This window comes from Dermacentor albipictus, chromosome 3 (genome assembly GCF_038994185.2).
Source record: "Dermacentor albipictus isolate Rhodes 1998 colony chromosome 3, USDA_Dalb.pri_finalv2, whole genome shotgun sequence".
In the NCBI taxonomy this organism is placed as follows: domain Eukaryota; kingdom Metazoa; phylum Arthropoda; class Arachnida; order Ixodida; family Ixodidae; genus Dermacentor; species Dermacentor albipictus.
In genome coordinates this window covers 155948254-155962075 of record NC_091823.1, presented here as the reverse complement: position 1 = coordinate 155962075, position 13822 = coordinate 155948254, and the positions used below count along the sequence as shown (strand labels likewise).

General features: G+C 43.6%; 1 protein-coding gene across 1 annotated transcript in view; it reads left to right on the top strand.

Moving 5' to 3' along the window:
* The window catches only part of LOC135920568 (uncharacterized), a 62511-nt gene that overhangs the window by 25393 nt on the left and 23296 nt on the right, over positions 1-13822 (top strand). The window contains exons 3-5 of the mRNA XM_065454888.2: positions 2807-2910; positions 7868-8070; positions 11183-11351. Coding sequence (XP_065310960.2) covers positions 2807-2910; positions 7868-8070; positions 11183-11351 — 476 coding nt within the window. The remainder of the gene's footprint in view (positions 1-2806; positions 2911-7867; positions 8071-11182; positions 11352-13822) is intronic.

Genomic DNA, 13822 nt, shown 5'->3' with positions numbered 1-13822 from the left:
CGTGCACGTAAAACATTTCTCATTTATGGATGCTTCCCGAAGTGTACTATTATCATTTCTTACACGCGAAACTCATGTCTGCGCTTATGTAGCAATTAGTAGGAGTTAACAACGATAACAGACCTGAGTGTGCGCCCTGTCCCCACCACCTGCCCTCTAACATTGCTTTTATCACGCATTATCGCTTGGTAGGGCCACTTCTGTTCGCGCTTTTACATTGCAATTTATTTACCTAGTAACTATGTCTATGTATTGTGCTGTTATATGAGTTTTTTCCATTTTTTGTCTTTGATATCTTTATTGTTTTATGGCTGTCGGAACTTGTTCTCTTTCCTCTTATTGTGCAAGTCACCGTGCTCTGATTCATATTTCATGTTATACTTTCCCAGATTTTGTAATTGGTATTAAATGTTCTGTAACCAAATCCCCTTTGTAATGCTTTTGCATTTCAGCGAATACAGAATAAATGATTTAATAGACAGATGACCGGCAGCTTAGCCCTATCTTTGAAATGTGTACAATCATTGCCATCTACTATTATTAATATATGGAACATAAACTTGGAAATTAAAAAAATAAGCTTGAGGTGAAGTTCACAACCGCTCAACGAGCGATAGAAACAAAAATGTTAGGTGTAACTTTACGGGGCAAGAAGATGGCTGTCGGGATTAGAGAACAAACGGGGTAGCCGGTTTTCGAGTTGACACAAAGGGAAAAAGACGGGGAGCTGGGCAGACCATTTAATGCGTAGGGCAGAAAGCCGGCGTAAACTATAGTTACAAAATGTACACCAAAAGAAAAAAAAAGCATAGTGGAGGACGACAGAAAATTTGATAGTGTAATGTATTTGGGAAATTTACAGGCATAACATCAGATCAGCTGGCGGAAGACAGGGGTATTTCACGTCGCTGAGATAGGCTTCCACCCTGCAGTATGGATAAAAAATAGGCTTCTGCTGATGATGATGTTTGTGGTAGACTTAGCAACCATACAAGCACGATTGAATACACATTGTTTGAGAAACTTATCAACAAATTATTATGCCATGTTTCGCAACTAAGTTCCAATGATGTCTTTCAATACCGTGACAGAGCTGGGAGAGCGGCTTGAGGGACGTTTAAGACATCAAACTTAGGTTCTAAAGCAAGGAAGTGGTTGCAAGCAGTCATATGCACACCAAATCGTCTGCTACAATACACGTGTTGCATATTGTAGCGATACGCTGCTGTGCGTACTTTCAAGTGAGACGGAGGCTCACACGATCACCCCTTTGAGACTACACTGCATGCTGTATATGCAGTCAAATTTGGATCAGTATTGCATAATGGCCCGTCCTACCACTCCGGTTGAAACCAGAGGACAGCAAAAACAAGAACAAACATATTTGCCTGTGAAGGGCATAAAAAGGGGCTTTGAATATGCAACCTGAGCAGTTTTAGTTGCTTGGCAAACTTTGCAGCCCTGTAGAGCGACTCAGACCTTTCAGGGCACTTTCTCTCTATAACTAACACTCTCACACCCTTTACGGCTCTGAGGGTGTAAGTTGTAGACGAACTAGCGCCCTTAAGGCGTTCAAGGTTGTAAATGAGCTTGCAGTGTGACACTTTCGGTCCCACCTATTGCAGCGGGCAGGTAAGCACTGTGACGAAACAGTCTGTAGTTCCACCTTCGGTCGCGCGTGTATATAGCTGATGCCTCTTACTGGTTGGTCTTACGTTCACCAGAATTAGAGAGATTGCACATCTGCCCACGATCCAGTGATTATGAACTATACATTAGACAGCTGCCGGAAGAAATATGCAGGTGCAAGACATAGGCACAGTCAACTGAGTGAAAGTCACTTGAGTCACGTGGGTAAGCTTCAATGAAATTTGAGCCTAAATTGAGAAATCCCAGATTCCGATGGCTCAGATGATACACACAGGCACAATGGCATAAATGTGGCAGCCCGGTACAAAGCAGTTAGCAATATTCTAAACTGCAAAATATGCGATAGTTCTTTCACGGCTGTCTTACGCGTAATTTCGGTCAGCGTCACTATAATTGTTCAAGGAAGAATCAGAATCCCTGCTTGACTTTAAGGACGAAGAGAAACCTTTACCGACTAATCTACGCTGCCGGAACTCTCACCTGGATTCCCAAGTCTAGCCGAACATGACAAACGGCTTGGAAACGAGTATTCCACAGCGAAGTCGTATACGGACAGGAAATTTGTAGGCGTATAGTGAAGGTACTGCAAAGGTCATCACATGCACAGAACTATCACGGACAAACAGCAGCCTCACATCCGGTTCGCAAAAACCTGACAAAGAGACTTAAGACTGCTTACGTGTGGGAATGCAACAGAATTATATTCCCTTTAGTGAAAAGCTTTCGATTGATGTTTTCCATTGGGAGGCAGCGCGCTCCTTTTAAACGCCCATAACGTGGCGCCACCTCCTGCCAATGGGCTTTGCCGTCACATGCCCAATGATGAACGCAGTAGGCAGCACCTTTGGGTAGCCATATGGCTAAGACGTGACGTGTGCAATGACCCATGCACTAGGCACGCCTTCAGTGAACCAGAACCGTAGAGCCACCGTAGCGTCCTTGCGCTGTCGGCCATTTTTCTTACCATCACTCAGCCACGCCGCCGCCGCAGCCGGAGTTCTCTCGCGTAATGGGGCATGTAATGTTTGCGCAATAATAATAAAAAACATTATTATGGGCTGTACTCGCTAAAGCATAATTTATCTATGGACATCCCTGAGTTTTTATTTTACTTGTTTTTAAAGGGTCATTTATTTATTGTTGGTTTTTCTCGCAGGAGAGCTACACTATCAGATCAACGACAGCAACTGCACGCATGTTCTGTCGGATGTCCAATTCACAGAGAAAGTGAAGAAGACAACAGCGTCTCTACATCTCAAGGTGCAGCAACGAGTGGACTTTGGTTTCTTGTTTCTCAGGATTTCTAGGCTGCCTTAGCTGGTCACATCAAATTACCGTGTGCAGTGGTTATTCGCCTGTGTGAAACTCTTCCTCGGCAGTGCTTTATACGCCACCACGTTTGTGTCCGGCAATGTAGCATCTCAAAAAGCATCAAACATAGGTGAAGCGCACACCGGAGCCACAATTCAATTGATATTGTCGATTGTACGGAGTAAGTAAATAGATTTTTAGTGAGGGGAACAAGAAAGTGCTGCAAAATGTGTTCTTGAAACAATTTCTTCTTTTGAATGAAAATGTCAAACAGCACTTCATCGTGTTAAAATGTTTACGGCTATTTGTTTTCGCTTACATCTAGTTAGAGCACGAGAAGTTGAAAATCAAGCCGAGAATAAAGAAACAAAAGAAAATTCCGGAAGATAAAATGAGGTAACAGAAAGCGAACGAGATAAACCGGTGCACAGTCGTTTCAACAACAGCGTACAGTGCTGGGAGAAAAACGATAAGCGCCGAATGTGTGGGTGGAAACAGCCGATGTCGGTCACTTGTTTCTGAAGATCACTTTTAAGCTTCTGAGAAATGCTGAAAACAAGAAAGACATATATAAAGCGCCATGTGTAGCGAGCACTACAAAATAAAATATTAAAAAAAGCCTGCGTAGATGTAAGCCCATTAGAGCAACCGATACATTACCGACAACAAAGCAGTAAAGGCGACTTCCCAAGCCTTTCAGAATGATCTGTTCGTTGGCCGTGTTTGTGTTGATAGATGAGCGTCGTCCTGGTCATACGGTCCTTTTCAAGGCTCCCATTTAGGAGACCTTGCTGGATAACACCACGAGCTTGAGCTGGCGAAGCAATAGAAACCCTTAGCTGACCTCGAGCATGGAGCCGGCATAACACGACGTGAAATTATATATTACTGGCTAGAATCGGGCATGTAAGTTGTTGTCTGTTTCAGTGACGCATGCGCAAGATAGCCTTTATGTTTTGATCGTTTAGTAAAGCTTTGGTATGTCACTTCGTTGGGCAACACACGTTGCGCTGCATTTACATCTGACACCAACCGCGCTATCGCACGCCAGTATTTACTGTCGCAAGAAAACCGTTTCTCTAATTCTCCTAACATCTTCGCTGTAAAATATCATATTTGATATCGTGCCGAAGCGTTTGCGGTAAGAATAAGGTTCCGAATTACATTATGCAACAATACTTCTATAACCGATCTTGCAGATGAGTTCAATGTACATTTGGGTATTGTGCAGGGAAATGCACTGTTTTAGTCTCCGAGAGAAACTAAACGAACCAGCACTCTATAGCAGGAGCAGTAAAGCACTGCTACGACCAGCCACATCAAACGAGTCGAAAAAGGCTTCAGTGTTACCATCGTGGCCGAGTATACCACCATAAAATATCGCGTAAACTTGGAAAACACTGTGAGCCCACGTCACAAAATGGTATTTGTAGAAGTTATGTTGTGTTAGAAGCAAGTAATAAACTTATAATTTGCTGGTGCGAAATAAATCGTAGAAGCCCTGCTTGGGCTGCTTGATGAAATCTGTCAGTTTCTTGTTTTAGCACCAGTAAAAATTACTTCGCACTTCCAGTGCACACATGCACACTTTTAGATAAGACAAGCATCAAATCATATAGGCCATGCCATACGCCCATGCACTTCTCGCGATCATAGCTCCGCTTGTGTCAAAGAGCTACTGTCAGAATGTGCGATTGCACATTCCTCGGCCTAATCTAAACAGCGGCAATATCACAAGTACTATAATGTCACTTATTCGGAACGCAAATTCAATTCTTTCAGTTGCCTTTACCTTCTTTTCCGTTCAGTCATTCTCAAAGTAGGTACAAAAATAACAGTTGGACTGGGGAAATTATGGCTAACACAATGAAACACATTTACACGTTAATAATTTGCGACATACCAGTGGTACTCTGTTTATAGGCCATGTGAACACCGTTTCGTAGCACTTACAGTGTCTACACATTTTCTAAGACGGGAAACAATTGCAAGCACTCTCTTTAAGATCTAAGACAACTCAGGTAGAGCTTAGCCACATCGCGGAAACTACTGTCACAATATTTTAATAGCCTACGAAAAGATCGAAGAAGGCTATACAAGAGGGGCCCGAAAATAACCGGAAGCCCACTCCTGCGCATCGTGTACTTGTAGTACGAGCGGATTTGCAGTACGAGGTTGTGCCGATAGGTAGTTATATGAACTTCAGCAACCGTACACGTCAAGTTTAATCTTTATAACCTTTAATAGAGCTCCTACATAGCTTTGGTAAATTATTCGTAAGCAGCTTCTAGCTCACCAATTGAAGCGTAAAGTGTATATAACCATTTATACTACATAATTTAGCTGCTTCAGTTTTTCAACATAAACCTGTCTGCAAATTCTATTTTTAACGGCGTCAATTCAGATATTCCTGCAACCTTTTTTTCATAATTTCAACGAGTTGTCGCTCTGTTTTCTCTCTAGATTCAATAATATTTTCACGTTGTATTGGCGGTCATGAACACAGTAGCAAAGCTGTCAATGGCGAAACTAACTTTTTATTAGGAGAACCTATGGCCAGAAAAACAGTACACACTAGAAGTACAACGATAGCGACAAATACACACGGCGCAAGAACACCCGTGTAATTAGATTTAGATGCACGTTAAAGAACCCCAGGTGGTCGAAATTTCCGGAGTCCTCCACTACGGCATGCCCTATAATCAGGAAGCGGTTTTGGCACGTAAAACCCCATAAGTTATTACACACGGCGATCGTCGAAAATTTGATCTGCCGTTCAAGCGCGTAGGCTTTCAAACATGAGTCATCGGCGTTTCTAGAGTAATCGCTGGAACGCGCGTCTTTCAGAAAGGGCTACACAGTTTGCGTCACGCATACGTGAAATTGAATCATACAAACTTCGGTGACAATAGACGTCGGTGACAATAGACAATAAGCGTCGTTAATGTTCCAGTAAGTTCTATTCATGCAGGCGCGTCTTTCGCTGAGCGAGATAACTTTGAATTGCTAGTGGGTGAAATGCAGTCCTCGAAAACAGGTAAGCAGGTAAAAAAAAATGCACAAGTTACTTCACTCACTCACACGCGTCAATTCCCCCTTCTTACAAAGTATTGTCCCAATGCTGCAAACATGAGCGCAAGAAACTGAACCTACATGCAGTGAAGAGAAATAGACAAGTTCCGTTGTTAGTTACCGCTAGCGGACGGGCTTAAGGCGCCCAACATAGATAATTTCAGGCGGTGGTCGGCGTCGCTATGATTGCGAAATGCCGTCTAGCACGGCCTCATTGTTAAAAATTATGGGGTTTTACGCGCCAAAACCACTTTCTGATTATGAGGCACCTCGTTATTCACTGCGCCAAAACGTCGGATGATCTTGTAGGGTCTGAAATAGCATCGAAAAAGTTTCTCGCAAAGCCCTCGTCAGCGTATTGGGGTCCAAACCTAGACCCGGTCGCCGGGCTGGTACTCGACCTAACGTCGTCGAACTTTGTTATGCCGGCTGTCGGTACTCTGCTCGTTCTTGATCCACAGGCTGGTGATCTGTCGGGCTTCTTCGGCGCGCTGGAGATAGTTGGCGACGGCAAGTTTATCTTCGCTGGTGACGTGCAGAAAAATGGCGTCGACAGTCGTCGTCGGCTTCATGCCGTAAACCAGCTTGAACGCCGCGATATCCGCTGTTTCTTGCACCGCTGTTTTGTAAGCGAATGTTGCTTACGGCAGGACGGCATCCCACGTCTTGTGCTCGACGTCGACGTACATTGCAATCATGTCAGCGAGGGTCATTGTCAGCCACTTCGTAAGAGCACTTCGTCTGCGGTTGGTAGACAGCTGTCCTGTGGCTCGTCTGGCTGTATTGCAATATGGCCTGCGTGAGCTTTGCAGTGGAGGTTGTTCCTCTGTCGGTGATCAGGACTTCTGGGGCACCATGTCGCAGCAGGATGTTTTCGACGAAAATTTTAGCGATTCGGCCGTACTACCTATAGGCAGGGTTTTCGCTTCAGCCTAGCGGGTAAGGTAGTCGGTAGCCACGACGATTCACTGATTTTCAGACGTTGACGCCGGAAATGGTACCAACAAGGCCATTGCGATCTGGTGAAATTACCGGCAAGGAGGCTTAAGAGGCTGTATTAACCCGACCACGTCGGCGTTCAGCCGTGGCCAGTAATGCCTTTCCTGTATCCACGATAGCCTCCGGGAGAATCCGAGGTACCCAGTAGTCATGTAAAGCGTGTAGTACTTCTAGATGGAGTGCAGAGGGAATAAGAAGAAAGTAGCTGGTGCGGACTGCTGATACTTTCTTTACAAGGAAGTCAATTTGCTTGGAAAACGCAGGCAAACCTCTCATAAAGGCCCTAGATTCAACGTTGGTGTTACCTTCAAATACTGACGAGGATTTTTAGCTCCATGTGTGCTCGTTGCTGTTCAGGGAAGTCTTGCGCACTTATTGTTCCTAGGAAGGCGTCGTCATCCTCGTTGTTTTGCGGCGGCGGGTCAGTGGGGGTGCGCGATAGCCAGTTTGCATCATAGTGTTGGCGTCCGGATTTGTGGACGACGGTTATGTCGAACTCCTGCAGTATGGGACTCAATCGTGCGAGGTGTCCGGAAGGGTAGGCCATGTGATGCGTACGCTAAATAACCGACGGACCATTTGAGTTACAGAGTGGGTGCCAAGGGAAAGAAGCGCAGTTGAGAACGGCAGAAAATTAGGTAGGGTGAGGAAATCGGGAAATTTGTAGGCACAAGTTGGTGTGCGCTATAGCAACGTGGGGGTAATTGGGAATCGCTTGGAGAGGCATTCGAGCTGCAGTGGACATAAATATAGGCCAATGATGATGATGGTTGTGATGATGGTAATGTCTTTTATCGAACAGGTTAAAAAAATATCACTGCTGTATCTTGCACAGGGCTTGTTCGCGATGGGTGAAGCTGATGGTTTTGTGTCTGCGGCACCCTTCAAAGACATGGAAGAAGCAAGCTTCCGGGAATGTCCCATTGGAGACCCTCGAAACACCGTGATCGCTATTATCTACACGTCCGGCACAACAGGACTCCCCAAGGGAGTCGAGTTCACACACTACTGCTTCGTGGCCAACCACTGCGTCTCCAAGTGAGCTTTCGTTGCCACTTGTTGCTTTTTTTTAGTGGCATTATGCTCAACGACGCGAATGGGCCACTTGTTGGAAGTGTTGAAAAGGGTATAAACAAAGCTACTATTAGACTGTGCATGCTACTCAAGAACATTCATGAGCGTTGTCTGTTTGACTTGACACATAAGTTCATGTAGGCTGCATGTAAGCGTATGTTTGGTCAGGCACGTACACCCTTTGAAAAAATATAGCACACTTGCGCGACTTTTAAGAAACACGCGCGGATATCAAGTAAAGCTGTTTCTTTCGAGCAGTCGCTTTAAGAACTGCAGAGACCTGTAATTAAACCTAACACTTCATACTATAACACGCATCTAATACATTAGACCACTTGCCGTAAGAAAAGATTCACGATGTTTGTTAATGAGCTCCCCATATTCAACTTCCAATGCAGATTTTTCATCATGTTTTCCCAAATTCGGTTAGATTTTATCTCGTTGGAAGTTAGAGTTCTCCCAAGGCAGCAGGCTAATTTCTGCATCGTTCACGAAACGCCCTTATAACGTTCGGAAGCGCTCGCGCTCTTCATTTATCAACTCGCGCACTTAGAAATTACCTTAATTATACAGGACAACCAGCCTCTCTTGTTAACCAAACATAAACCGTGTGACGCGCTTGCCTCCCCGATAATGCCCGGAAAATATAATCCAAACTTCGTATAGCATATGAAAATTGGGGGAAAATGAGGGCTTAGTAATTGTTTTCGAAGTTTTCTAATCAAAATTGACACGCTACAGTGACTCGACAACTGCAAATGAAATGTCCTTTCTCTCTGTCTCTCTCTCTCGCCTTTTTCAGTAAATGTAAGTTTTGTGTGGTGTACGGTTCTCTCTGTACAGTCGGAAGCATAGCGAATAACGGAAATGAAATGTTTACATAAGTGGCAGTAAATTTACATATATTTCAATTCACGTGACTATTCTTAATGTTCACCTTTCTATATTTATGAGCTGCATTTATAGTTCGCCAAGGGCCACGGCATAAATTAGGTGCCGTTCATAAATTACAAATATACGCACACCTAATTTATTGCAAATGCCATATCTGTCCGCACACATTTCGAACTTTGTCTGCGCAACATTCAGGTCCTGCCCTTTGTTTTAACAAATACTGAAGACATACTTTGTTTATTTCTACGAATGGACCGGGGAATCAACGCGAACGTTGTATAACGAAGAGAAATATGGTAAAAAGAAACGGTTGTGCTATTATTATGAAAGCTCCAATTTAGGCCACAAAAAAAGTAAAGTTTCACCACAGCTAACACTCATACCTCTATTTCCAGCCAATGAGAACTCGGAACCACGTAGACTTTATTTCGGGCTGCGGGAAATGTTGCCGATAACGGCCGTATGACACTGTGGAGCACTGGGCTAACGAATTTTCGACATTGTTTGCTATTACCTGAAACTTTTGAAACGGCCCACGAATCACCAATTAACATACAGAAAGGTAGCCATAACCAATTTTGCCTCAATATATCACCTGAAGTCCACTTGAAAATCTCAACTTTATGTCAAACAGAGTTCTTTCAGAGCATTGGTAAAATTTTGTTCGGGGTACCGAAAACACTCATGTAAAGCTCGGCGACGCTTATGCATGAGTTGTCACAAATGACATCCTTAAGCTACAACATCAAACATTCTTGTACACCTCACTCATAACTTGTCCAAAATGATATTCAACTATGAAAGGGCTGTCAGTTTAGGTTGTCCCCGGGCTGTTGGGAAACTTTCTTCCTAAAGAGGCAGAACACAATTGTTTACTACCTTTATTCCGCCTTTAGTGAACCCACACACTTCAAAGTTTGTCTGCAAATCACCCCAAGCTTATCCCACATTTCGACTGAATATAACCTTCATCAGCTTCGTGAGTAATCATGTTTTTCAGGACAGCGTCAGAAGACGCGTATAGAACATTTCTAAGCGCTTCTAGTTACACTAAAAGCTTCGCTCTAAAATATTTTACAGACGCATTTTAACATAAGCGATAGGTCAGGGGAAGTGTAAATCGCAGAAATCAGAATGCCACTGCAGAGGTAGGGAAAATTTTAAGATCTAATTAGGAGAGCTGTGTTTGTTGGTGCACCTTCCGAAGCAGAGACTAAATGTCCTTTGTTTTGAGCGTTATTATGCGTGATAACTAGAAATAAGTTCATCTGTACATTAGAGGTACTTCTCAGAACCGTACTTCTCTTTGTGAAAAACATTAGAGCGGGCACTCGGCCACACACAATGTTTTATAGCTCGTTAGAGGAAAACTAGAAAGGGTGGAGAGGAGTACTGGAGAGCTCGCTGATGCCCTTTGAGAGATAAAATAGTCAGTTCAATTATGTTATTTGTTACAAAAAGAAGTAGGTGCGGTTAGGGGAAGAGGGGACTAAATATTGAGATAGCGATGGTGCTTTAAGTGACACTGAACACCCTGAGTAAATAATGAGCTACCTACGGCGCTGTGGCCGAGCTCGTAAGACGGTCGCTTGTAGCGTATCACCGGAGTTTGGTGGTATGGCCATGCCGCAGCTTGCTGTCGTGTGGACAATGCTGTTACGTCAACGTCTGTGAGAAGCAGACGCTGTTGCCTCTCGTAAATTATGGGTGCCTCAAAGACTTATTGGCCGCTCAGAAACCTAACCGCGAATCGGCGTAAACGCTGCAGATAATGTCTTGTCTCGTGAACACGATGGTGACAGCAGCTGCAATGCGTAGTTGGTTATGCTAGAGAGTTATTTAGTGAGTGTGAGTCAAGGCACTTAGGTGCAGGTGTGTTGCCTAAATCCTACTTGGAATCAATGAAGGTATTCGTGCTTCCTCATCTATTAACAAAGACGTTAGCGGGCTTGTGAATGCAATTACTTATCAAAGTAAACAGTTCGGCTAACGCAGCCTACCAGATAGCCACATGAACAAAGTAATGCAATGGCAACAGCGAAATTTCACCTGTCCTGCCGCTTAATGCCCTAAAAATACAATTCGTTGTCTAGTTACCACGCCCACAAAACATGTTGTTACCCCACCTACAAAGCGTAGCGTGAGCATACTGTCTGAAAAAAAAAAATGTTATATGTTGCAGACCTTGCGTCTCGTACGACGAGACTGACATCTTCTTACTCCCGGCGCCCATCACTCATGGATCCGGCTTCCTCTGGGCAATGACGACAGTGCTCGATGGAGCAGTCTGCGTCCTGACGCCACCTCGACTCACTCTGCCGGAGTTTTCCGAGATAGTCGAGAAAAACAAGGTGACAACCGGTTGACCGTTTCTGGAAAGACTGCTGAGTCCAAATCCTTGTAATGTTGCTGTTGTAATATGTGCTGTAAAGTAAGATTTGTATCTCTTGAAGCAGTCATAAATCGCGGCACCTGAATTTTGTGGACTCCTGATTTCGCCATGCTTTTTTCTCAGAGCGGTTAGTGTACGCCCCGAGCACTTGATAGTTTTTAAATGCGAGGCACTTCTTGGCGAACACTTGCCACTTTGAATCTATCTATCTATCTATCTATCTATCTATCTATCTATCTATCTATCTATCTATCTATCTATCTATCTATCTATCTATCTATCTATCTATCTATCTATCTATCTATCTATCTATCTATCTATCTATCTATCTATCTATCTATCTATCTATCTATCTATCTATCTATCTATCTATCTATCTATCTATCTATCTATCTATCTATCTATCTATCTATCTATCTATCTATCTATCTATCTATCTATCTATCTATCTATCTATCTATCTATCTATCTATCTATCTATCTATCTATCTATCTATCTATCTATCTATCTATCTATCTATCTATCTATCTATCTATCTATCTATCTATCTATCTATCTATCTATCTATCTATCTATCTATCTATCTATCTATCTATCTATCTATCTATCTATCTATCTATCTATCTATCTATCTATCTATCTATCTATCTATCTATCTATCAAGCCGCCTACGCCTTCGTGCTGTCATGGTCGTTTCGTAACATGGTATGTACCAAAACTGGCATAGTATAGCGAGAGTATATGACGAACGTAAATTGAAGGTCATGACATGAGTACCGTGCAGAAGGGTTGAAATCTGGGCCAGTTGGTACATACTTGAAGGAAAAAAACCAGTCAAAAACACAATGGACAAGAGGAGAGGTTCACACACAACGACTGGCAGTCGTTGTGCTGTGATCCTCTCGTCTTGTCCTTTGTGTTTTTGACTGGCTTTTTTCTTCAAGTATGAATACCGTGACATGTGTGTCATGCAGGTCATGAAACAGCCGCCTGCTTCTTGGTGTGTTTGAGACTCAGCGTAGCGTTTAGGCAAGGAATAGTATGTGCCATATAGATGAGTACGTCTGGGAGTAAGAGTGAAAGGGGTTTATTTTAAATTTCTTTACATATTGAAGCAATTCGTCAGGTTCTAGTCAGAGCTCACAAGTCTGCAGACGTCAGGACACGCAGCGCCCCCTCTCTCTGCGGCAAAGATCCGCTTTTAAAACATTCTTCTTCCCTAGTTCCCTATACTGAAGGGAATTCCACGACCTTTTTGTGGCCAATCAGAGTTGTATATTTTACAGAACTACACTTCTGATATCCGACCTTCGATGCAAGGCAATCCGGAAACAGAAATCGTTCAAAACGATTGTTACAAACATGGCCCCCCACCAATGCCAAGCCAGCTTTGTCCTGTGATCATTTTTGACATCGCAAAAAAGCAACCACGATACAAAATTTCAGATTAGCGCTTGAGAAGATCAATTTCCTTAGCACTAAGGGCGACGGATGGCATACTCAAGCACATACTTCCCTAACGCGCTATCTCAGGGGATTCAATTATTTCTCGCGTCATTAAGCTGCCTTCTTTGCTCACAATCTTGCATTTGGAAGTGCAGTCGACGAACGTTCTTCTATGTTGTGTTTCACAGCGTCGTTTCTGTGCGGCACCTAGCTTTGCCTTTGCACACATGTTCAGCAATTTTTGCGGCGCGGAAAACACTACTTTTATATCGCATCTCTTACCAATTTTCTTCACTCGGTGCGCGATCGAATGGATGTACGCCATCACCAATATTTTTCTAGTGTGCTTGGACCGCAGGGCTCTTTCCCAGATAATGGTGCCCTGGTTGATTTCCTCAAGCGAACATTGTGTCACAGATACTAATACATGGAACGGATAACCTGCCTCCGTGAGCCTCCGCATTTGCTCCCGAAAGCTGTTAGCAATGCTGTGATGGCACGATTTTCGCAATGCGTTTCTGTAACATAACTATGCCTCGTGTTATGCCTCGTGTTGCGACTTTTGAACGCGCAGATTCGAAGCGCAAAGGAGGCTTATTCGCACGCAGTTCGTATTGCCGGCAGCAATGACTGGAGCCCAGAATTAGCTTTAAGTCAACACACCTAATTGATCCACCGTCTGGCTCTTCACTTGTGATCACTAATGGCTCTAGCCCCTCTCTGAAAATTCTTTCTAGGTGCGTCAATGGCGATTGAGTCATGTTTTTAACATTTTCCACTAGAACTAAATAATCATCAACAAACCTGAACACATGAGCAACCCGTGAATTCATGAGGTGCGCCGCTAGGGTTCTGCCAATGTTGGCTAGGAACAAGTCGCTCAAAATTGGTGTGATAGACGAACCTATACATATTCCTTGTTTCTGAAGACAAATGTTTCCATTCCAAGACACGTAGCTCGATCTTTAATACCAGGACAACAA